Raw genomic sequence first — 25,393 nt, 5'->3', positions numbered from 1 at the left:
GCCGCCCCGGGGGTCTCCAGTCAGCTGCAGGGTTCCGCCAGCCGCTTGCGCGCGCGAGATTTCGCATGGCAGCCACCTGCTGATGCGCAGGCTTTGCCCACCCAACTTTTCTCCGCTGGATACTGGAGAGTCCCAACAGTCCATGAGGACGTGCGCAGATTAAAACGGGGAACCGAGCAGTTTGAAGACCGAGAAACAGGGCAGCAGCCCTCCGGTAGTTTTTTTCTCCTCTCTCGACTTCTTCTGAGCTGACGCTTTCCCTCATAACTAATCCCCTGGACACCTTTCTTGCACCACCCCTATTTATTATCAACACATTTCTAGGGCACTTTGTGTGAGGATTAAGTGCGTGTATATGTATGTGTGTGTGAATTTTTATTACTTCCCACTTGAATAACTATATGTGTTTTAAATTTCATCCTGAGATGCACGAGGGGCCTACATTTATTAGGCTACGGTAGACACAGACCCTACGGCCCACAGTACTTTTAGAGCTCACGAAAATATTTTAATTTCTTCTAAAATCAGAATTTAAAATAAACTTTTAGGTCGATGAAAACGTTCTGTGTAATACTAATATTTTAGTGTTTATATAATTTTAATAATGTTATTATTTTTCTTATAATTTTTACGGAGGAGAGGGCCCAGGAAGGCAAAAGTGCATAGGGCCCGCAAAACAGAATGCAGCCCTGGGTGCAGTTTGCACACAGCCATCTCCAGTTATTTACTTAAAATTTTTTTTTCTTTTGGCATACACCTAGACACATTTCCAAGTGCTTTCCAGATGATAACTCCTTTAATACTCGTAACACATCTATGAACTATTGTTATCCCAATTTTACCCAGATAGACTGAGTCACTTAGAGCTTAAAATAATTTATCCAATGTCATCTAATTAATAAATGGCAAAGGGGATTCTGACCCAAGCAGCTTAGCTCCAGGGTCCCTGCTCTAAACCACTGCACTAGAGACATTATCTCTTGGTAACTCTAAGCAATCCGAATCAATCATAGCAGGTAAAATTTAAAGCAAACTAGCCAGGCTACTTTGAGCCCTCTTCTTGCCTTTGCCTACAAAGATTTGAACAAATGCTTAATATAGTTTCTGACAGCTCAAGGTCTGATGATCCTAGCCTCTCTTAGGTTCCCTGCCCCACTATTTGTTTTTTTTTCTTTTCTTTTTCATTTGTTTTATTTTGTTTCGGAGAATCATCTTCACTATTTTTGCTCATTAACATGAATTTTACAGTGCTTTACCAAAAATACAGTGCTGTTTTGTGGCATAACATTGAATTTTTAGCTTATTTTTGAATTTATGAACATTTTAGCATATTGAGTCATCACAAAACAAACATAGTATAGTGTATATCTCTTAATTTGAGTGAATCTTGTTTTGTATCCTCAAATCGCATTTCATAGTTTTATTCATACAGATGTGGAATATTTTTTCCTGGACTTAGAATTCTTAGAAAGTGTTGTTCTGTTGTAAATGATTTCTGGTTTTTCTGTTTCAATTCCAGAAAAGCCATAAATTTTTATGTGGTGCTCATGTAGCAACCAACGCTCTTAAGCTCTGTAAGGTCTAATTGTTTGTTCATAGATTTTCATGAATTTTTACAATGACATATTATTGTCAGACAATAAAGATAACATCTTTTCTTGTTGCATCCTTACCCTTCTTACTTGTACTTGTCTCATGGTATTGGCCAGACCCTTGGTGCCATGTTGAATAGGAGTAGTACCACCAAACTTTTGTCTTTCTTTTACTCTTTGGGAATCATTCTAAAATTACACTATTAAATGTTGTGCTCACTGTAGCTACTCCTTATGAAGTAAGTAGCTACTCCTTATTCTTCTAGTTTGGTAAAAATGTTTATAAAGGCGGAGTGTCATATTCTAACAAATATTTTCCCAGTATCTATGAAAATGATAACAGTTTTTCACTATTAATTTCTTACACTGGCAGATTTGATGTTAAACTTTTCCTCCATCCTTGGAATAAACCCTATACGATATAGTATTATTTTTTTTAATAATATGGTCTCTTGGTTTCCATTTGCTTGCATTTCAAATAGAGCTTTTTAAAAAAAAAATGAATTTCATGAGTAAAGTGAGACTATAATTTTCTCTTGTCTCTCTCTTCCTTTCTCCCTTTGTTCTAGGTCTGTGTTGTTCCTGTCCAGTTTAGGTAAGTGTACACAATTGCAAAAGAAAAAAAAGGAGAGCTATTTTTCTATTGAAATGGCTTCTGTAAAATAGGGATTATCAATTACTTAAATTCATTAATACCTGTAAAACCCAGTTATGCTTGATATCATTTAGATTGAAGAGTACAGGAGAGTTTTTTTATAACTACCTGTCATATTTCCATAATCATAACTTGTTTATTCAACCCATTACTTAATTTTTTTCTTGAAAATTATCCTTTTCTGTTAAGTTTAATTTTTTGTAAAAGTTATTCATAGCATTCTTGTGGTTCTTTATATCTCTTTTTTGGTAGCTACTTTCCCTTTTCTATTCCTATGATTTATTCACACACACACTCTCTTCTTTTTTCCTCATTAGTTCTTCTAGATGTTTGTCTATTGTTGTAAGGTTTTTCAAAGAACAAGCTTGTGGTTTATGGATTATCTCCATTTTTTTCTTTAATTTTTTTTTTTTTAAATTTCAGGTCAGGGTTGACATATTTAAAATAATATGTCAATGTGAAAATCCATGAGAATCTATAAACAATGAGATCTAATAAGAGCTCAAGAGGGTTGGTAAATATGTGCACCACATAAAAATTCATGACCTTTCTATATATTAGCAATGACCTATCTGGAATTGAAATAGAACATCATTCACAACAGTACAACACATTTTAAGAATTCTAAGGCTGATTCTTTCTACTTTGATTTATTTTCCTCTTCTTTTTTTAGCTTTTTTTGTTGAACACCTAGTTTGCATATCTTTAGTGTTTCTTGTTCCTTAATATATGCATATAATATTATATATTTCCCTTTTAGTACAGCTTCAGATACATCCAACAAATTTTATATGTATTATTCATATTTCTCTCATAATATTACATAATTTCCCTTATGATATTCTAATCCATGGTATTTAGAAGTGCACTTTTAGTTTCCAAGCATATGGGAAGATTGTTTTATTTTTACTATCTTAAAAAAATATTTTCTATTGCTCTTTAATTAGCTGATAAAAGAGTGCCTTATATATGAAACTGTTTTTTTTTGTATCCATTGTGACTTTTTCTAAACTCGGTGTTGAATTTTTGAAATTATTAAATGTGTGCTTTTAAAAATTGGACAATCTCTTTGTGTTAAGGGCAGGAATCACAGATAGATCAAGTTTGTTCATTGTGTTGTCCAAATCTTCTATAACCATACCTGTTTTTCTTTGCTTGTTATGTGAATTTATAAGAGTAGTATAGGAAAGCTTGCCCTACAGCTGTAAACTTGAAGTTCTCTTGCTAATTCTTCCAGTTGTTGCTTATATAGTTAGTGGTTGTGTGGTCAGGTGCATATAAGGTCCTGAATGTTACATCTTATCAGTGGATTTTTATTTTATCATTATGGAATATAGCTCTTTTTTATTTCTAGTTCTATTTTATTATTTTTTTTAATTTAGCCTGGTTTTGATGGTCCCTTGTTCCTTGATTGTATTATTACATTTTTATTTCTTCAAACTTCCAGTAAATAGTTATTTTATAGTCTCGGTAATTTCAATATCTGAAATTCACTTCCCGAGGGAAAGAGAGGGAATCTAAGGCTCTTCTTTGTTTGGATGCCTGACCCTCCACAGTGTCTGTTTTCCTCTTCGATTTGACAACATTTACTATAAGCTTATATTTGGACATTCCAAGTTCCTGGTAGAATGCCTGGCACGTAACAGATGCTAAATAATTACTGAATAAATAAATCACAATCAATCTGTGTACAGTATATCTAGAGAACTTGGGTTCACGATGCTTCCTTCCTGAAGGGGTTTATGTTTGCCTTCACAAGTCACTAGGAGGCGCTATGAACCTAGGTTACTAATTTCAGGAAGCTTTCACTGAAACACGGCAGGGGCGGGGCGGGGGGGGGCGGGGGGCGGAAGGTTGGGGAGCCTGAGGAATGTTAGGAAAAAATGTCAGATTCAGAGAGGACACCTCTCTGCAGAAAGGAAAGATGGTACTGAAAGAACTAACTAAGAAGCCGGTTTCAGACGAAGATGATGATGATGATGGTAATAATAAAAATAAAGTTAAAATAAATGTGTTAAACACCGGATTCTTAATTTTTAGTAAGTTTTTGGGTTTTTTGTTTATCATTTCACTAGTTAGACTGAAGAACTATTTCTGACCCTCTTTTGTGGCTAAACTGGATGTGATTTTCTCCTTTCCAATTCGAAGGTTTTTAGCCCTATAGGCTATGAAATTCTTTTCTTTCTTATCTCCCTTCAAGTGATGTAATTTTATTTCCCTGCCCTTTGTTTTTACGCTATATTTCTGCATTTTCTGTACAGTGGGAAACACTGTACTCGGAATTGTCTGGATCACCGCCTATTTTTTTCTCAGTTCTTCCTTTCCCTCTCACTGGATTCAAATGTAAAGATACAGCTTTTCCAGGAGCTGTAAACGGGCCTTGCAAATCAGAGACTAACCGTGCCACGAGCTTTGCCTCCTTGATATTTCAAAACACTGGAGAGAGTTACTTTTAGTTTTTAAAATTAACAAACTATTCTGAATTGTTATAAACGAATCAGAACTCATTATAAAATAGGTTAACTAGATTAAAGAAGGTGGCCTGATTGCTGGAAAACTCTCAGGATATGACCAGTGAGACAGTATATCTGGAATGATTTATTTGCGTGCAGACCTCAAGACGAACGAATCAGCAATTGCATAACTAAGTCTTCATTTGCATAACGTCTACAAATAAGCAGGATCCGCTGGAACGGACACCGTTTTCTTTTCTTTCAGAAGACATCGCCGGTACAATGCCTGAACTAGTGAAGTCTCTGGCCCCAAAGAAGGGCTCCAAGAAGGCGGTGACCGAGGCCCAGGAAGGAGATGGGAAAAAGCGCAAGTGTAGCCGTAAGGAGAGCTACTCCGTGTACGTGTACAAGGTGCTGAATCAGGACCACCCGGACCCCGGCATCTGGTGCAAGGCCATGGGCATCATGAACTCGTTCGGCAGTGACATCTTGGAGTGCATCGTGGGAGAAGCGTCGCGCCTGGCGCATTACAACAAGCGCTCGACCATCACTTCCAGGGAGATCCAGACGGCCGTACGTCTGCTGCTGCCCGGGGAGCTGGCCAAGCACGCTGTGTCCGGGGGTACCAAGGCTGTCACCAAGTATACCAGCTCCAAGTAAATGTTTATAGCCACTATTCAGAGCCATTTCACATTTTCACAATCAGAGCTGCGCACTAGCTTGTGCGGTTTCGTGAACTCTGGGATTTAAATTAGTGTCAGGGGTAACGCTTAGCAAAGTACTTAAAAAGCAAGAGATCCTCGGGTGGCAAATCTGTATATGGTTTCTGACAACTGTTCCGCGTACGAGGGTTCCCAACGGCTAAAGTGAACGTGCACTGAAACCACTTAGTGCTAACCCCAATCCTTGGAGCTCTACGTCACCTTTATAAAATTTGTACAGGGTGCTCTCTGGGCTGGAATCGGTGCTTTGTGAAGCTCTGGTCTTGGTTTTATGTAAAGCGTCAGGCTGTAACGTCCAGGAGACCACAGTTATGTTTGAAAATCCCACCGTCTAAAACCGGAACTGTCTTAGTATGACTTTGGAGGGTCTTCCGCCTAGGTTCATTTGTGTGGATCTAATTCCTTTTCCTCACACTCCCTCACCCCCAGCGCTTTGCCTAGGGCTTTCAAGTCCTGGCTGAACATTTTATCTAAGATTCTTTACATGCATATTATATTGGGTGGCTGCAGCTCTCCAGTAAGGGGAAAATAGTTACTAACTTTTTATTTTCTTTTATCTCTTTCCTGGTCATTAGATTTTTGTTTGAAGAATGCAGTCTTCTCCCCACTCTCCTGACTCGTTTTACAAACTAGACCCGTAAAATTCACAGAATTCTGTATTCAGCCGCCTGTCTTCTCAGTAGAGTAGCCACATAATATAAAGATTGGCTCTGCCGCCTCCAATCTGTCCTTTTCTGTCCCCGGTGAGCTCCCTTCTGAGCCCATCGCCCTATCCTGCCTCCATATCTCCTCCCTCTGCTCGGTTCAGAAACTGTGGAGGGATCCTGGCAAGGAAGAAGAGAGGGACCCAGGGTCGGCTCAGAATGCAGAGAGGAAGAACTGTGGAAGTAGAGATGCTTTTTAATGTTGTGAGCTGAACACTGAGGTTTGGAAGCCTACGGTTTGTGATCGCATAGTGCCCAAGAGATTAAACCCCGGGAAATAAAGAGCAGGGCTCTTCCCTCATTTGTCCGGAAACTGCAAGGTAGAGGTGTCCTTCAGGAAGTCAGGAGAAAAAGGTTCAGTTGAGGGTACTTCACCCGTAAATGGAAATGCCAAATCCACCCAAGCATTGCTATCAGTGTCCTTGAGAAACACTCCTAGCCAGCCTCCAGGGCCAGTCTATCTGCTCTCCATTTTATTGTCTCAAAAAGGTAGATAATAAAATAAGCACGAAGATACAAACAACTCTTTATTTTCAGGTTACTGAATTACAATTCGACTGTTTCTGATCACCTTGACTTTAGTCTGAGGTAATTCTGAAACTCCTCTGTTCACAGGGTATTTAGTTTCCATTCCAGAGTCACCGTGAGGGCTTTTTGTTTTTTACCTGCTCACAGCCTTTGGATAATCACCCACCTCACAAAAATCAAAAATCTGTGCTATGGCCCCAAGCCCTGAAAAGTCTGGCCCTCACCTAACTCTCCAACCCAACCTCAGAGGATTCTTTTTCTCCCTTTTGTTTTGTGTTTCTAAATTGTTTTTTGGTTGTTTGTTTTTTTTCCAGGCCTTTGCCGTTTTTCTCTGTCTGAAATGCCCCTGATTCCACATCCATCCCCAGCACACACACAGTTTATTGATCAACAACTTCAATTTCAGCTTAATCATTATTATAACCTTGGGGAAGTTGGCCTCCATTGTTAAAGGCTCTCACAGTCACAAACAACTGGATGTATACCCAGCCCCCCAAATTAATCATTACTAAGAGGACATGGGACCCTTAGGATTGATGTGGTTGAATCAGAACCCCATTCCTGAGGCTAAGAGAGGGACTCTGCCTTCCCTGGAGCACAAGACAGGGAGGAAAGGGACACCTCAACAAAATTAAGTCCGTATTAGAAAGGAAGAGGGCAAATGACTTTGGGCAAGGCACTTGCACTGCCTGATGTAAGGGCCTTCTAGGCAGACAGAAGGGGCACCCACCAAGTTCATTCATATTCAAGTGCCAAGCACTAAATTATGTACTGAGGACATAAAGCACTTGAGTGTGCATCAGAGTCACCCAGAGGGCTTGTTAAAGGACAGATTGCTGGTCCTATTCCCAAGTTTCTGGTTCATTAGCTCTGGGGGAGATCTGAGAACTCGGCTTACTAAAAAGTGCCCAGCAGATACAGTGCTGCTTATTTGGTAGGAGGCTTTGAGAACATCTAATATATGGTGAGGAACAAGTTACCAAAGCCCCTGCCCACATGAGCTTCCTGGTGGCAAAGATAAGTGTATGATAGAAGAAGATGAAGGGTGTAGATGCCAAACAATGAAGTTTAAATTTATTTTGCAGATGACAAAAATTTATAGAAAGCTTCTGAGCAGGGACTGACATAATTGGTTCCAGTGTTAGGAAGGTGTCTCTAATGGCAGTAGAGAAGCGATTCCATTCAGTATTTTGTCAAATATTGATTGGATTTCCTCTGTGAGAGGCCTTAGTTACAGTGGTGAGACAGACAGGCTGATCTTCTGGGGCTGATATCCAAGTGGGAGGAGAGAGATAATCAACACATTGATAACTCAGCAAGATATTTCAAATAGAAGTTCTGAGGCCTGTGAAATTATTTGAAATAAAACCAGGTGCTGTGATAGTAAATACGTGATGCTTTAGATAAGGGAACCCACAACCCAGGGAATAAAAGTTCCAGGCCAAGGCAGGGAGGAGTTTGTGCTCAAGGAATATAAGGTCTGTATGCTAGGAGATTAGTAAGGTAAAGGGGTAAAAATGAGGCTGGGGGTTAAACAGGTACCTGAACATGTTGGACCTTATAGGCCAAAAGAAGGCACCCAGATTCTTATTGTGTCATGGGAAACTCTTAGAATTTTTAATAACTCTAGCCACTATGGGGAGAATGAATTTTATGGGATCAAAAGTAGAAAGAAGCAGGGAATAAAATTGAAAGCTTATTGCAATAATTCTGGTGAAATTATTAGAATTAGATTTAGGAGGAGAAAGTCAAAAGGATTTATTGAAGAGTTAGGTTTTATGGGTGAAGAATCAAGTAGCTAACATTTGTTGAGCCCTTTATATGTTTAGGAAACTATGCCAAGCTCTTTAGAAACATAAACTCACTTCATCTGCTCAACATACACATTATCTAGATGCAACTTTTCTCTCCTTTTAATTGAGCAACGTGTGGGGCTGGTGTTAGACCCAAGGCAGTGTGGCTCTGGAGGTTCTGTGCTTAGCTACTTCCCTGCGGCGCTAATAAAGTTCTTGGATAATCACGAATTCTAGGAGAGGATGAGTTTTCTGAGACTGGAACATGACAATTTTTAAATCCCCTTAGCAACTCCATTGTAGATGTCAAGTGAGTGGTTGTATATGTGAGTCTGGAATTCAAAGGCAAATGGGGACTGGGCATAGAAATTTTTGGAAATTTTGGAAATAGAGATTTTAATGTTGTCAGCATGGCATGAGATTGGAGATTACCCATGGAGGAAGAATAAAGAAGTGAGTTTATCCTGGAGGCATTCCAAACTTTAGAGAAAAAGAGACAGCAAAAGATTCTAAAGAGTGACAAGTGAGTTTGGGAGAAAATCAGGAGAGCGGAGTCAAAAAAGTCAAGAAAATAATGTATTTCACCAAGGAGGACATGACCAAGTTGGTGTGATGTCTAGAAGGCTAAGAACAAACATGAGCTTTGGATATAGTTAATAGAGATCCCTGGGAACTCGGGTTATGGGACTGAAGGGAGGCCCAGACACCACCTGGGACAACTTCAGTACTCAATTATTACTTCTTTCCTAGGAACAGCTCCACTCAGGGCTGAGTGCCATATGTGGCCATTATGTTTTTACCCTCTGTCTTGGGCCATCATATTTGATCGATGCAGGCATCTGCCCAGCTGGATCAATCAGATTTGTTTTCCTAGAAATTAGGAAAAGGACCTGAAGAAAAAGACAGGACCGAGTATTCACTAATTGCTTAAGTGTGGTCAGCAAACTTAACTTTCAAGATAATTTTTTTTTGTTTAAATAATCTGGAATTGTTTTTTTTTTATGTTTACATCCAAAAGAACTTCCATTAATGCACTTGCAACTTCTTAAGAATATATGTAAACTATATTTGTCAAACATATGCATAAACACATAATCCTATGTTTTCACTCAGTCCTCACGAAAATACGAATTTTTGCCTACATTACAGATAAGGGAACAGTGGTTAGTAATTTGCCACAGACCACAAAGATAGAAAATGGTAATTCAAGACTTCAAGTGTATGCCTTCATGGTTCAAAATGCCACTTTCTTTTTCTCTGGGCCTCTGAGAAATGTCATGAGAAATAAGAATGCTTATAATAGCAATAATAATAGCCCAAACATGGAGCATTAACCATGTGCCATGCACTGGCCAAAATGCTTAACAAATATTTAATGTTATTCACCGCCAAACATGTAAGATAGGAACTACTGTTATCTCCATTTATGAGGAAACAGAGGCATAGAGCGGTTGGTTAAGACACAGAGACAAAGAATAAGCATCCCTCTGTACAAGCTTTCCAGCTCCTTTTTATCTCTGAAAAGGGGTATTGGGAATGTTTCTTGAAAACTTAATAAATGATTTATTCAATGACATAGACTCTGTTGAATATATTTATCAAGACTAGCAATGGAAGACAAGTTCAAAGGGCCTTAAGAAGAAATTCATGGACTTCCTCCTTAATCAGGCTAAAAAATAAACACCCCACTGTTTTTATTTACTTTTAAATCTCATGAGATACAGGCATTTTGGGCCTTCAGGCCTCTGAGAATCAGAATTTTTCCAAATGGGCTATCTTGCATTCCGAGTTATGAAGTGTTAAGACCTGATCTAACTTCTCGAGAGTATATAGGTCTATTGCACATAGTGAATAAATGGTGAAAAATTTACTCTTTTTCAATGTGTTCTTTATGCATTTTGTCTGTCCTTTCCTCTCTAGCCTTAAATTTTGGATCTTTACACCTCAGACTCTAAAATCCTAGACTCCAAACTGTTGACAGGAATCCATGGAGCTCTGGGAATTCCTTTTATGAGCCCCATGAAATATCTATCTATGTCCAATATGTGTACTTTTTACCAGTTTCTCAAAGGAGCTTCTGATCCACATGTTAAGAACTACTCTCCTCGGGGAAACAGTACTCTGAAATATCCAGATTACAACTGCTTAGGACATATGGATAGCCCACCCACCCATCTCTAACGTGTAATGAGCCCCTATTCTGTGTTCTGTCTAGCATGGAACACAGTGGAAGAGATGTCAAGGAGAGAGGCTCACTTGGCATTAGCTTTCTTTGAAAGAGCTTTCTGGCCAATGGAAGGACAGTCATACTGGTAAATAAGTTGAGAAAACCGTATTTGGTATGATAAAGTTAAGTTGCTGTAACAGAGACTGAAAAATAAGTTAGCTTAAAGACAGTCTTGTTCATGGAACAGATACACTATGATTAGTCCAGCTCTGTGAGGCAGCTCTGCCCCTCCTGATCAATCAGGAACTCTTGTTCCTTACAAGTCATTGTTCTGCCACCCCTAGAGCCTGATGGTCTCTGCTGGGTCAAACAAGATCAGCACCTTCATAGCTGGCAGGAAGAGGAAAGGTTTTAAAGCCTGGGAGTGTCTTCTACTTACACTCCAAAAAGAGCACTTAGTCACATACTCCCGTCTGCTCCTAGACAAGCCAGGAATGTTATCTCACACTAGGGAGCCACCTGTCCAGCTATACCTTATTATAATACAGTGAACCACTTTCACTGGAAAGAACTACCAGTTGTATCACAATAAACCAAGATGTTTTCACAGAATAAAGTCCATTCTGAGGACACCAAAGAATACAGTGGCATGCTGACAATCCTGAGACTGTAGAAAGTTTACAGTAGGTAAGAAAAGGAAATGGGTAACCCACTTGAGAACTGCTCATTTTGCCTCATTTCCTGATGTGTAGAGAACAAGGTGGGATTTGACTCAGGAAGACCTGGATTTGAAAGGCCCAGTCCAGCACTTTTTGTCAGGATATGTGTTACGCAACTCTCTTCTATAATTTAAGGTAAATGTGCTTGTAATCAAGTCTAAGAATATTCAAGATAAAGAATCAACATAATAAGTTGGTAAACATAAACCTGTATATTTATATCAAGCATTTATATCAACCTTAATAAAAGCTTCTTTTGGATTGAGAAACCAGTAGCTTTGGACATGGGAAGACAGCTCAGAGAAGCAGTGACAAGTTGTCCTGTCTCCATTCCACTTTTAAACAAGAGGAAACCCCAAGTACTCTTTTATTTTACTTAAGTATAGTTGATTCACAATGTTAATTTCCAAGTACTCTTATTGTTTCTCTGGTAGAACTTGACTGCCTTCGACGTATTTTATGTTGATTGATCATCCCCCTTTCTCCTCCACCATTTATCATGTGATATCCAAGAAGGCAGACTGTTTTAATGTCTTCAGCCCACAGAAGTGTCTACGTTCCATTTTCCTAGCATCAGGGTTTACCTCTTACCTCTTCTGTGATGTTCTCCACCTTTTTTCACTGACAGTTGTGCAAAATGTCACCTGCAGTTTACCGTCCTGTTGGTCTCCTAGCTATAAGCACACTAAATACATTGAATATACAGTTCGACCTGAGGTTATGGGCCAGCTTTAGCGACCTATCTGAAACATACAAAAAAAGAATCAGATAAAATCAACTTAAATTTACAGATTGTAAACAGTACTTGACCCAAACATCTTAACAAAATATTAGAACAGAAAGCGCAAAACTCTTTTGAGTGAAAGAATAGGTGGCCCTGAAAAGGGCCTTTGGTTTTAGTAGGCTCAGGGAGATAGCCAACAGGAGTTCAGCCACCAAAGCCATAAAGAGTGCGGCCCTGCCGCTTGAGCGCGTAGACCACGTCCATGGCGGTGACAGTCTTGCGCTTGGCGTGCTCGGTGTAGGTTACAGCGTCCCGGATCACGTTCTCCAGAAACACTTTCAACACCCCACGGGTCTCCTCGTAGATAAGACCAGAGATACGCTTGACGCCACCACGTCGGGCTAAGCGACGGATAGCAGGCTTAGTGATGCCCTGGATGTTATCTCGCAGAACTTTGCGGTGGCGCTTGGCGCCACCCTTCCCCAGCCCCTTTCCACCTTTACCACGCCCAGACATCCCGAAAGTACAGCGATCACACCCGCAGCGAAGTGATCTCCACAGCGCCACTTAGGAGTTTTATAGTAATGTGACGGACCTGTTTGAAAACTGCAAGAGCAGGGGCGGTGACCACATTCAGTTCCCACCCTTCGCTTATTTGTCCCTTGCTCAGAGCTGTAGCAACTATGAGGGGCGCCTGAAGCGACAGTGGATCCTGGAGTTGGGATTTAATAAATGCTCCTATATATGGATACGTGTGTTTGTGCATCCGTACAATACGGGCAGCCGTTAAGTGGGGCAACAGATCATACACTTTCCACAAAGAAGCCTGATACTTGTTCTTCAGTCTTTCCAAAATATGAAATAATCAGTTAGAACACGCTGTTGTCCCTTATAAAATGCTTTAAATATGGTTTTAAATAAATCATATCTTTATTGTTTAAGCTTCCATTGGTTTTGTCCATTTATGTTTGGTTAACTAAGCAGAGCTCTTTGGTATGCAGGCTGGATGACCCCACAGAGGGAACTAAAAATATAAGAAGGTTACACGTTTAAGAGGTCAAGTCAGGTTAAAAATCACTGAGCGCTACACTGGAGGTTTATAAATATGTATATCCCAAAGTGATAAAAAAAACCTTGTCCTGCTGTAAGTCTAAGATTTATGGTTTGATTATATATTTAATTGTGGACAGTTTGTATCTGGCATTGTATCTGTCACCGCATTCTATTTCTGCAACCAGGTGGCATTACAGTGGCCAGTCAAGCTCTGGAGACAGCCTTCTCTACATACTAGCTTGTGACCTTGGGCAGCTTACACTCAGTTCTTTTCCTTTTATCGATAAATGTATAAGAAAGTGTAAATTATAGAGCACTTGAATTTAAAAGAGATAATCCAAATTTCTTAAAATAATATCTGTAAATAAGTAATCACTCAGCATTATTTATTATGACATATTATAGTATCATGTCTGCTCCCAACTCCTCCACTCAAGATTCACTCCTCTAAAGTGAAAGTCTAAGTGATTATCTAATTTACTAAAACCTTCTTTTTGAGGACTCCTCAAAATAATAAATACCTAAAGATTTAATTTATGGTTAATTCCCTTGAGTTCCAGGTGACTTGGATAGCCTTGGCTTTTTCTCCATGGTCTGTGAAGAGGCCCAAGTTCATCAAAGCAGTTCTATGAGTTTACACTGCACAGAAACAAATTCCAGAATGGCATTCTTAACCTGGGCTATATAGATGGATTCAGAGCATTTGGAAACTTGTATTGAGCAAAAACTCTCTCTTTGTCTTTACTTTATACTCCAAGTGAACCTGAGCATTTCCTCCACTTGTGAATGCAGGCAACAAACAGTGTGAGTGGCAGGACCTGTGCTACATTCATAACCATGTTGCAGTTGCAGCCGTCAATATCTCAATCTCTAATATTGTTTAAATATATTACACCTTCTAAACTGTAGTAATTCTTGGTCATATGGGTAATCTTGTTATTTAATGTATTAATAAAGAAGCACATGTTAATACTTCACCAATTTGGATTTTTGATAAATTTGATAATGGTATTTTAATACAGCTGTTTTCCTTTGTAATCCTATGTATATTATCTTAAGCACTGAAAAGCATTATTCTGGGAAGGGACTCATAAGGTTTATCAGAAATACAAAGAAGTCCATGGCTGCTTCAAAATAAACATATGTTAAAGACAGTCTGAGGCCTGAAGAAGAAAATCAAAGCACTTTCTACCATCAGTCTATTTCCTACTGAACATAACGCATAACCTAAAATGTGTTTCCTATAAACCTATATCCTTGCTTAAATAAGAAATGTAGTAATGAATATAAATGCTTTTCAGTTTCCCTCTCTTAAGGGAATTCTTTATAAGTATGTGTGGGAGTATTGTGCGTGTGTATATTCCTTAATTCTTTTACTTGGATACTTTGCCAAAGTTTATCTTCCAAAGCATGACAGAACCCTGAACCCAAGAGCTTGTGAACATTTTAATAACTGATCCTTCCTAATAAAGTCAATGTAAATAAGTGAATCTTTGAAGCCCCATAAAGCGGTCCAACTCTATTTTATGCCTGTACCTGGACCTCCTCTGCCATCAGCTAGTGCAACACAAGCCCAACTACCAGGTCAAGAGGATCATTGATTATTGCTTTTGCTATTTTACTACATAAATTTTGAATGCTTAAAGGCCCCAAATTAACTAACCTTCTAAATAGTCACAAAAAGCTATGATAAAACTTTTCCAAACTAAATAATGACTTTTCTTATCAGATATTGCTGTTATTCCAAGCAGCCTTTACTACAGTTCTTGTACAGAAATCCTGAGAGAGCCTGTGTTATTTCTCCTCATATGAAACAGATTTTCCAGGTAAATGTCAATGAGAATCAAGCAGTTGTTGAAGGCATGAACAGCCAAGAATGTATAGAATGTCACTTGAGAGCAAGCTATTGAAGACACAAAGAGAAGAATTTATATTTTAAAGGAAACTCAAAAAGTTGTCTCTCTGACCTGTGAATCCGTAGGAGTGTCGGGGGATTTTGAAAAAGGCTGAGACCAAAGTGATAAAAACTGGAAGAAGAAACTGTAAAGGTCTCAAAGCTTGAGCTGTCCCGGTTCATTGTAGAATATAACTGGTGTGGTTCCTCCACAGGAGATTTTTAATTTTTTGCTTTCCTGAACTGTAACAAACACAACTCCGAGACAGAGCTGAGACTAGGTTGCTTTCAAGCTGGAAGCCAGCGGGGAACCAATCAGCGCGCAGTGGCGCTGTGTGTATATATAACACACACATTCTCGGTCTGGGTACTCAACTCTGAGTCTTTAATTTTTTACTGTTAGGCATCCACACCAACAACCATGTCTGAATCCGTACCTGCTGCGCCTCCTGTTACTTCTGCGGAAAAGAATCCTGTGAAGAAGAAGGCTCGCAAGTCTGCTGGTGCCGTGAAGCGCAAGGCATCCAGGCCCCCGGTATCCGAGCTCATCATCAAGGCTGTCGGCGATTCCAAGGAGCGCAGCGGCATGTCCCTGGCTGCGCTCAAGAAGGCGCTGGCAGCTGGCGGCTACGACGTGGAGAAGAACAACAGTCGGATCAAGCTGGGTCTCAAGAGCCTGGTGAGTAAGGGCACCCTGGTGCAGACCAAGGGCACTGGCGCCTCGGGCTCTTTCAAGCTCAACAAGAAGTCGGCCACCGGGGAAGCCAAGCCCAAAGCCAAGAAAGCGAGCGCGACCAACCCCAAGAAGGCTACTGGGGCAAAGAAGCCCAAGAAGGCCACAGGCGCTGCCAGTCCGAAAAAAACCGCTAAGCAGACCCCGAAGGCAAAGAAACCATTAGCAGGTACCGGGGCCAAGAAAGTGGTCAAGAGCCCGAAAAAGGTGAAGACAGCCAAACCGAAGATGGCCAAGAGTCCAGCCAAGGCCAGAATTCATAAGCACAAGGTAGCCAAGCTTAAAGCGGTCAAGCCAAAAAAGGCGACCCCCAAAAAGAAGTAAGAAAAAAAGAGTACCTTAAAGGCTCTTTTCAGAGCCACCCAATTAATCTTAAAGAACTTGTAACACCATTTTTGCCAGAGGCGGAGGTTGGGAGGAGCGGTTTTATTTCCTCTCTCGGAATGGAGGTCCCAGTGCACAGGAGTCTTTCACAGAAAAGGTGGTTGGCTCTGAAAAGAGCCTTTGGGTTTTTCAGAGGTTGGCCCATAATCGGGAGAAACAAATCTACGCCCTTTCCCCGCGGATGCGACGGGCGAGCTGGATGTCCTTGGGCATGATGGTGACGCGCTTGGCGTGGATGGCACACAGGTTGGTGTCCTCGAAGAGCCCCACCAGGTAGGCCTCGCACGCCTCCTGCAGCGCCATCACGGCCGAGCTCTGGAAGCGCAGGTCGGTCTTGAAGTCCTGCGCGATCTCGCGCACCAGGCGCTGGAACGGCAGCTTGCGGATCAGCAGCTCCGTGGACTTCTGGTAGCGGCGGATCTCGCGCAGGGCCACCGTGCCGGGCCGGTAGCGGTGCGGCTTCTTCACGCCGCCCGTGGCCGGCGCGCTCTTGCGGGCCGCCTTGGTGGCCAGCTGCTTGCGCGGCGCCTTGCCGCCGGTGGACTTGCGAGCGGTCTGCTTAGTACGAGCCATGACAGATTTCCCGAAAGCAGCTAGCTGGTGGAAAAATGAAAGCCTGCCCCCCGCCCCCCCCCCCACTGGTGTATATAAAGAGTTCCGTTCTGATTGGACAAGGCATTTGTTCCTTGCGGCTCGCAGTGAAGTTATTGGTAGCGAGGTTCACTCTCCGACGTCAGCCTCCCTTTGAATGGCTGTTTTCAACCCTTTCTCACCTTTATCTTCCTTATGCTGTTTCTTTACAATGCTCTTTGGCTTTTCTCCGCAGAACTTAACACAAATTATTACAATGCTTAATCTTGTTTGCAGAATAAAATTTTTAAACTTTGGTACCTGAAACTGGCTTTCTTTTGATCAACTTTTTGAAAAGGCGTGTTGGATGTGATTGGCCAAGAGATTTTTATACCCTCATTCAAATGTAGTAAGGCTAATTTTACGTCAATTTCTTGTTTTCTCTTTTTAAACTCTTAGAGATTTTTTAAAATAACAAAATACTTTCCTTTTATTTCCCCTTTTATATTACAGGTAAGTCGTGTTTTGGTAGATTATATTATCTATGAATTTCATTTCAGGATAGTAAAGGGGGTAGTTACAGTATTTGTTATAGAAAAAGAGTGTTGGGTCTGATAGAATTGAGAACCATCAGTTTAGGGGTCCAGAGATCATCTGAAAGCAGAACTCCGGCCCCCTGAACACATCCTCCTCTACCTTCCCCATAAGACTTAACGTGGCTTGCCCTTAAGTCTTATGATGAGCCCTTGCACTGCATTCCAAGCTATCATGCACCAGTGTCAGTTTTCTGGCTTGGGGTAAGAGCTGCGGCCACAGGAGGAGAAAGGAATCCCTACTATTAAGATGCATTGTGTTTTAAAGATATATGTAAGTTTCAGATTTTACAAAAACTAAAGAATTTACACCTATATAGCTTGTGATCTGATCATATGTCTGAGGGTTCTCTAGGGCCATATTCAAAAAGAGAGGGAGGGGAGACAGGAAAGGAGAAAGAAATAAAACTTTTTGGAAACTATTATTATTATTTACTATTAAGGAATCTACTTGTATGACTACCATGAATCCCAGACTGGGTTAACAGTGAAAAGTTCTGGAGGTAACTACACCCCACTCTGGACAGAAGACTGTGGTTATAACCACAGTCTTCTCTCTCTACCTCAAATGAAAGCCCAGCTGCATGAGTCCTCAATCTCTGAAGTCCTCTTCATGGAAGATGCCAACGCCAGCTGTGTGAGAGGTTTTATCAGAGGAGAGGACGACTTTGTCCTCCCAGAAGACAAACCCTCTGCTTTCTGAGGCAGGTAGCAACCCCAAACCTGCGCAGGCCTCAATTCTTGGAGATTTTCGGAATGCACTAAAACCATTAACTCTGATTAATTTCATGCTTGCTATTATATTAACAAATGTTTACTTTTCACTAACTATAACATTCTCACATAAAAACACCCCACTATGTTTCACAATTTCAACTGAGCTTCGTGTAAAATGGTGTTAAGAAAAACTCAAAACTTGTAAATGGTACACAAGTATGTCCCCTAAAGTCATGCTGAAGCCTTTGTTAAGCTCTGCCTAAACAAATTCTAGTTCCAGGCTATGCAGTATTGTATTCTTTTTTTTTTTTTTGTATTGGAAACAATTTATTAGGAAAAAATATGGAAGCTTTTTTATAACAATTTTGATAAATACAAATGTTGACAAATCAGAGTGTATAGAGAGCATATTGGTTATTTGGGAAATTGTATCATAAAATGGATGGGCTCCACAAATTCTTCGATGTACTTGAAAAAAAGAGTTCTAAGTCAGTTTGGGCTGTTGTCCCATAAACGGGACGGGGTGGGGGCTTGTAAACAACAGAAATGTATTTCTCAGTCCTGGAGGCTGGAAGTCTGAGATCTAGGTGCTGGGATCATAGCCTTCTGGTGAGGACTGTCTTCCGGGTTGCAGACTGTCAGCTGCTCATTGTGTCCGGCTGTTCGGCCACGTCCCAGTCGGGCAGCGGTAGGTCGGTGGAGCGGAGTCGGCCCGGGTCTCCTCCACCCTGAGGAGGGGTCGACCGGCACCGCGCACGAAGCGGCCCTGGCGGGAGGGAGACCAGGGGGGAGGGGGTCGGTGGGGAGCTTGACTCGCAGTCACTTCCGAGGGGACGCTGAGCCCCCAGAGCTGGGGGCTGACTGGCCTCGGCACTCCAACGAGGGGGTGGTCAGGAAGGAAGGACGCTGTCCCTGGGGCCCAGTATTTACAATTAATTAGGGCCCAGCTCAGTAGAGTTGAGACTGGCTTTTAAAAACAAGTATGAATTACAGATCAACTTGTCCCATTAGGATGCAAAACAATTCGTTTCAACATGAGATAGTACTAAAGGAGTGGTTTAAATGATCTTGTAGGTCACCAACTAGATTTGCACCTAAACTTTCAACATTTACCAAGTATTATTCTACCATTATCTTTTTCTGAGGGTTAACAACTGAGGACTTGCAGCATTGATGGACTTAATTACTTGTGATACAAGGTCTCTCTATATCATTTTTACTTAGCTAAAGAGTACTTTTTTGATTACTTTAAAGAGTATGATTAGTTTGCATTTCATAAGAGTCTAAATACATCTTCTAAGTTGACAAAATGTGATGAGAATCATTTTCAACAACCTGCTTAAATAAAGAAAATGTAAACCCTTTTAATGAATACGTGGGTGGCTCTGAAAAGAGCCTTTGGTTAAGATTGATTCCTCAAAGATCAAGAATTTGAATACTGCAGTTTACTTGCCCTTGGCCTTGTGGTGGCTCTCGGTCTTCTTAGGCAGCAGCACGGCCTGGATGTTGGGCAGGACGCCGCCCTGAGCGATTGTGACTTTGCCCAGCAGCTTGTTGAGCTCCTCGTCGTTGCGGATAGCCAGCTGCAGATGACGCGGAATGATACGCGTCTTCTTGTTGTCGCGGGCCGCGTTGCCCGCCAGCTCCAGGATCTCGGCCGTCAGGTACTCCAGCACCGCCGCCAGGTACACCGGCGCGCCGGCCCCGACCCGCTCGGCGTAGTTGCCCTTTCGGAGCAGGCGGTGCACTCGGCCCACAGGAAACTGGAGCCCAGCCCGAGAAGAGCGGGTCTTAGCCTTGGCACGAGCCTTCCCACCTTGTTTTCCGCGTCCCGACATCGCATCAATCTAATCAAGGTGCTTAGCGAAGAAGAAGCGAAACGAAAGTACAAATTTTCTTAACAAATGAGAAGCAATTATACTTCGAAGCCGAATTGTAAATTACACTGTTTGATTGGTTAAAAGGGTCTAAAAGCTTGCAACCAATTAAAAAGGAGACCTGCTGTCACATAATTTGCATACCACCGAACAACGTGGAAAATTTATCCAATCAAAGTGTAAAGTTTTAAATACCATATTTGCATACTAGCTCTACAAATATCCTGAGTGATGTTTTCACGACATACTTTTTTCTTTAACTTGGCGTGGTGTTCGTCATGCCTGAGCCGGCCAAGTCCGTTCCCGCCCCGAAGAAGGGCTCCAAGAAAGCGGTGACCAAAGCCCAGAAGAAAGATGGCAAGAAGCGCAAGCGCAGCCGCAAGGAGAGCTATTCTGTGTACGTGTACAAGGTCCTGAAGCAAGTCCACCCGGACACTGGCATCTCGTCCAAGGCTATGGGCATCATGAACTCCTTCGTCAATGACATCTTCGAGCGCATCGCGGGCGAGGCGTCGCGCCTGGCACATTACAACAAGCGCTCGACCATCACGTCCAGGGAGATCCAGACGGCCGTGCGCCTGCTGCTGCCCGGGGAGCTGGCCAAGCACGCCGTGTCCGAGGGCACCAAGGCTGTCACCAAGTACACCAGCTCCAAGTGACCCCAGCAAAAAAGTGCTTTTCGTGGTTAGTCTCAAAGGCTCTTTTAAGAGCCACCCACTTTTTCAGCACAAGAGCTGTAATGATTCGTCTCTAATATAACTGCGATAATAGACTCAACTTTAATTTATTGAAACGAACTTGTTGCTGTATGGTGCTAACACTTGAAGTACACAGCACTTTGTTTTGAAAATAAAATATATATTTACTTTCTAGGTAAATGGTAGCATAGCCTTCTCTTGCTTTCACTGCTCACTTTGGCTACAAGGCTAGCCAAGTGTGGACATGTAAGTATCATTTGAACTGCTGTGATGTAGTGTGCTCTACGAACTGACTCCATGAAAAGCAAAGAGGATTTAAGAAATCCTCTTAAATCCTTGGCAATGCCTTGTTAGTGCTGTGTGGTAGTAAGAAGAATATGTACATGCATTCGATTTGATTAAAGCAATATAACTTTTCTATGTATTAATGGGAGCAGCACAGTTAATGTGCATAGAAATTGAAAAATGAGTATCACTGGTTCCAGGATAGGACCATTTAATCGTAAGGAGAATTTTTCCAAGGTTTGGCTAATGAAAATTTAGACCATTGCCGAACCCACTGGCAGTTCAGGAAAGAAATACCCTTAAAATATTTTGGCGCCTCCTCTCCCTTAAATTATGTTATTTTCTCTCAGGGTGGATGTTATGATTATTTTGCCCTAGTCAGAAAAAAAAAAAACTTTTTAAATGAAAATAATTCATACCACCACCACTCTTCTGTCCTATGTATACATATATAACAGTCATGAAAATTGACACTTTTCTCATAATCACAAACCTGCTTAAGTTTATAAACTGCCATAAATGGCATCCCATATGGAACAAATACTAAGAATGTATTTACAACATATTTTTAGGATTTCAACCCTGGTAGGAAAAAAGTACTAATAGTCTATACTTGTGTAATTAATGACTACCAGGCTTCCCATTCCCAACACAACACATAAATATGCACACACAACATACACAAAAAAAAATGCATAAACATTCAAACAATACATATAAAGAACAAAAGCAAAAATTTAAAAAAGGTAAAAGAATGAAAACTAAAAATAACAGATAGCTGTATTTGAGAGTTTATGTTATTGTAAACAGTCAATTTTTGCTTTCTGTAGTCCCAGAGGTAAACATCTACACCAGGTCTATATGAGCTTTAGGGGAGTATATGAAATCCAAGAAATTACATACAGTAGTGTGTCCATATGTTCATCTTCCCACCAGAACAGAAAGTATATAGCATTCTGTCAAATTCTAAAAATACTGTCACTTACTGTGCTAGGCAGAATGATGCCTCCCCACTTACGTCTACCTTTTCATCTCTGGAGTCTGTGAATATGTTAGGATACATAACAAATGGGAATTAAGGTGGCAGATGGCACTGACTTTAAATAGGATTATCCTAGGGAATTCCCTGGAGGTCCAGCGGTTAGGGCTCCGCGCTGCCACTGCAGGGGACATGGGTTCAATCCCTGTTCTGGGAATTAAGATCCCGCATGCTGTGCTTGGCCAAATAAATAAATAGGATTATCCTAGATAATCCAAGTGAACCCAATATAATTACAAGGGCCCTTAACAATGGAAGAGGGAATCAGAGTACAGAACCAGAGAGATGGCAATGTGAGAAGAATTTGGCCAGATACTGCTGGCTTTCAAATCTAGCAAAGGGCTGTGAGCCAAGGAACAAGGAAAATCCTCCAGGAGCTGGAAAAGACAGGAAACAGATTTCCACTGTTAGAGGCCCAAGCCCTCTGACACCATTTTAGTTCAATGAAATTCATTTCAGAATATTGATCTAAAGAACGATAAAATTATAAATGTATTGTTGTAAGTAAGCCACTGTATTTGTGATAATTTGTCAGACCGCCAATTGAAAAGGCACTCACGTTTAAGAATTATTGATTAATGTATTCAATGAGCTTTAAGATTATAACTACATATGTTTAAATTTAAGTGTAAATATAAAAATGACTATAGATAGAAGTAAATTCTTCCTAAAGTTGCAGGCTCACATAATTTTGACATTGTTTTAATTTTAACAGCGGCAATTTACATTTCCTTTTTTTTCTTCAATTTTTATTTACTTTTGGCTGCGTTGGGTCTTCGCTGCCGCGGGCTGCGCGTGGGCTTTCTCTAGTTGCGGTGATCGGGGGCTACGCTTTGTTGCGGTGCGCGGGCTTCTCACTGCGGTGGCTTCTCTTGTTGCAGAGCACGCAGGTTTCGGTAGTTGTGGCTCACGGGCTCTAGAGTTCAGGCTCAGGCTCAGTAGTTGTGGTGCACGGGCTTGGTTGCTCCGTGTAGGATCTTACAGGACCGGGGCTCGAACCCGTGTCTCCTGAAGTGAGACACGGATTCTTAACCACTGAGCCACGAGGGAAGTCCCCTATGTTTCCTTTTCTGCTAGTGTGTCTAGGGTGTCTGATTTTAACAGCAGAAAGTCTAATTTCATGGAGCAGCACTTTGTTCATTCATTATAGTATTATTACTTCTGATTATAATACTATATCAAAAAGCTTGTCTTCATTATATGTAAAGTGTAGGAGTAATGGGAAAATTTACCTCATAATGTCCATAAATAACTTCATGAATTGCAAATCAAATTGTGATATTTGCTTTCATTGTAACTACTGCATTTGTTTAGACAAAACTGTCAATGAGTTGGTTTCAGTAATATCCTTTTTTGTTTGTTTTTTGTTTTGTTTTTGGCCGTACCACGAGGCTTCTGGGATCTTTATTCCCCGACCAGGGATTGAACCAGGGGTCAAGGCAGTTGGAAGCGTGGATACCTAACCATTGGACAGCCTGGGAACTCCTATAACATTCTCTCTTTCTCTCTTTTTTTTAAAAATAAATTTATTTTATTTTATTTTTGGCTGCTTTGGGTCTTCACTGCTGCACGCGGGCTTTTCTCTGGTTGTGGCGAGGGGGACTACTCTTCGTTGCAGTGCGCGGGCTTCTTATTATGGTGGCTTTTCTTGTTGCAGAGCACGGGCTCTAGTAGTTGTGACATAAGGGCTCAGTAGTTGTGGCTCGCGGGCTCTGGAGCGTAGGCTCAGTAGTTGTGGTGCACTGGCTTAGTTGCTCCGAGGCATGTGAGATCTTCCCGGACCAGGGCTCTAACCCGTGTCCCCTGCATTTGGCAGGCGGATTTCCTAACCACTGCGCCACCAGGGAAGCCCAACATTCTCATTTTTTAAAGTAAGGAACAGAGGCTGTGAGAACCAAAGATTATTTACCTCACAGAACTCAAATTCCAACCAATGTCTTCTGATGCAATTTTCTTTCAAAGATGTCTAGATAGAATTCAAAAACACTTCACATGTACAGATTTCTCAACACTTTAGGAAGTATTTTTGCATGAATTACCTCCTCTCCCAGCACTAGGCTACGTTCCTTTTCTTGGTGCATTTCTTATTCATCTTTCATGATGTGTCCCGAATCAGCCAAAAAGGAAGACATGGTTAGGCTAGGAGATGAAGCTCCGGATCCCAAAGGCCTGCATACTGCACTCCAATTCGACTCACTTCTTTTGTCTCCTGGAATAAATGCTTTACCTACCTGGGAGAACTGATGGTGACAAACCCTTCCGAGATCGAGAGTAAGGAAAATGTATGATCATCAAAGTGCCTGATGCTGAAACGAAGTGAAATAAGCAAAAGGTTTAAATCAAGGGAGACTTGACACCATGCATTAGTCAGTGTCCAGTCAGGAAAAGAGAAAACTCTTGGTTATTTTTACAAAGATAATTTAATAAAAGTTACACAGGCCTTGGAAGGAAGAGCAAAACCCGAGCTGAAGTGTTTCAGAAACAACTGAAACTGGACCACATATAGGGGTCTGGGCACACAGGAGAAGGCAGAGGTACTAGAATGTCGAAGTTTGGAGCGGAGGCCGGGTGGAGGCAAGGCTCTGAATTCTGTGGGGTGGGGCATGATTCTGGGAGCGTAGGATCCATTCTGGGGAAAGGGCCGGAGGAAGCTGGGAACTGAAACCAATTCCTCGTACCAGAGCGCCAAACCATGGCTAGGATGGAAGAGTTCCCTTTCCTAATCCCACCCAGCCAGCCTCCCTTGCTTTCGTAATTGAAAATAAGGCGTGGTGGACAGAAACTCTTGGCTTTTTTTAGTATAGAATATAGGAAGGTTTGGGAAAGAAGTGAAATAGAAAGAGCCTGTTTTAATAAGCACAAGGGCTTCTCTATACATAGACTTATTTGCAGAAACAACTCAGCCAACTCCAGTATCTAACTGCGTTTAGATAACATGCCCAAAACGGGCAACAAGAGGGAATCACAACTCCTCTCATGAAAATGTAAGTGGCTCTGAAAAGAGCCTTTGTTTTAGCAGAACCTATAAACATTTACTTGGAGCTGGTGTACTTGGTGACAGCCTTGGTGCCCTCAGACACAGCGTGCTTGGCCAGCTCCCCGGGCAGCAGCAGGCGCACAGCCGTCTGGATCTCCCTGGACGTGATGGTCGAGCGCTTGTTATAATGCGCCAGGCGCGACGCCTCGCCCGCAATGCGCTCGAAGATATCATTGACAAACGAATTCATGATGCCCATAGCCTTGGACGAGATGCCGGTGTCCGGGTGGACCTGCTTCAGCACCTTGTACACATACACGGAATAGCTCTCCTTGCGGCTGCGCTTGCGCTTTTTACCATCTTTCTTCTGGGCTTTGGTCACCGCCTTCTTGGAACCCTTCTTCGGGGCAAGAGCGGACTTAGCCGGTTCAGGCATACTTGCTGAATTCGAAACTCACACTAAACTATGACTCTAATATGCCTGCTTACGTCTAGAATCTCGTCTTTTATAGGCGA

At 41.6% G+C, this 25,393-nt stretch overlaps 7 protein-coding genes across 7 annotated transcripts; 3 read left to right on the top strand and 4 right to left on the bottom strand.

Annotated features, from left to right (window-relative positions):
• The first annotated feature begins 122 nt into the window (after nt 1–122).
• LOC132527590 (histone H1.4-like) lies at nt 123–17,002 on the top strand. Its single transcript, XM_060163491.1, has 3 exons — nt 123–214; nt 2,162–2,187; nt 15,408–17,002. The coding sequence occupies exon 3, from the start codon at nt 15,426–15,428 to the stop codon at nt 16,059–16,061; it is 636 nt and encodes a 211-aa protein (XP_060019474.1). The 5' UTR covers nt 123–214; nt 2,162–2,187; nt 15,408–15,425; the 3' UTR covers nt 16,062–17,002.
• Nucleotides 134–5,926, top strand: LOC132527621 (histone H2B type 1-L-like). The gene is made up of 3 exons (XM_060163526.1): nt 134–214; nt 2,162–2,187; nt 4,966–5,926. The coding sequence occupies exon 3, from the start codon at nt 4,983–4,985 to the stop codon at nt 5,358–5,360; it is 378 nt and encodes a 125-aa protein (XP_060019509.1). The 5' UTR covers nt 134–214; nt 2,162–2,187; nt 4,966–4,982; the 3' UTR covers nt 5,361–5,926.
• LOC132527627 (histone H4) lies at nt 12,262–12,589 on the bottom strand. Its single transcript, XM_060163531.1, has one exon. The coding sequence runs from the start codon at nt 12,571–12,573 to the stop codon at nt 12,262–12,264; it is 312 nt and encodes a 103-aa protein (XP_060019514.1). The 5' UTR covers nt 12,574–12,589.
• Nucleotides 15,514–16,694, bottom strand: LOC132527595 (histone H3.1). The gene is made up of 2 exons (XM_060163495.1): nt 16,076–16,694; nt 15,514–15,631 (listed from the first exon to the last, which is right to left on the bottom strand). Exon 1 carries the CDS (start codon nt 16,692–16,694, stop codon nt 16,284–16,286), a length of 411 nt encoding a protein of 136 aa, XP_060019478.1. The 3' UTR covers nt 15,514–15,631; nt 16,076–16,283.
• Nucleotides 17,003–19,345: 2,343 nt separating the features above from the next.
• Nucleotides 19,346–19,887, bottom strand: LOC132527603 (histone H2A type 1). The gene has a single exon (XM_060163506.1). The coding sequence runs from the start codon at nt 19,837–19,839 to the stop codon at nt 19,447–19,449; it is 393 nt and encodes a 130-aa protein (XP_060019489.1). The 5' UTR covers nt 19,840–19,887; the 3' UTR covers nt 19,346–19,446.
• Nucleotides 19,888–20,153: 266 nt separating this feature from the next.
• Nucleotides 20,154–20,638, top strand: LOC132527617 (histone H2B type 1-C/E/F/G/I-like). The gene has a single exon (XM_060163521.1). The coding sequence runs from the start codon at nt 20,157–20,159 to the stop codon at nt 20,535–20,537; it is 381 nt and encodes a 126-aa protein (XP_060019504.1). The 5' UTR covers nt 20,154–20,156; the 3' UTR covers nt 20,538–20,638.
• Nucleotides 20,639–24,867: 4,229 nt separating this feature from the next.
• On the bottom strand, nt 24,868–25,336 carry LOC132527613 (histone H2B type 1-C/E/F/G/I-like). Its single transcript, XM_060163517.1, has one exon. The coding sequence runs from the start codon at nt 25,311–25,313 to the stop codon at nt 24,933–24,935; it is 381 nt and encodes a 126-aa protein (XP_060019500.1). The 5' UTR covers nt 25,314–25,336; the 3' UTR covers nt 24,868–24,932.
• Between the last annotated feature and the right edge of the window lie 57 nt (nt 25,337–25,393).

The sequence above is a fragment of the Lagenorhynchus albirostris genome, chromosome 10, assembly GCF_949774975.1.
Source record: "Lagenorhynchus albirostris chromosome 10, mLagAlb1.1, whole genome shotgun sequence".
Lineage (NCBI taxonomy): Eukaryota > Metazoa > Chordata > Mammalia > Artiodactyla > Delphinidae > Lagenorhynchus > Lagenorhynchus albirostris.
The sequence above is the reverse complement of the archived record's forward strand: the minus strand, read 5'-3'. Positions and strand labels throughout refer to the sequence as shown.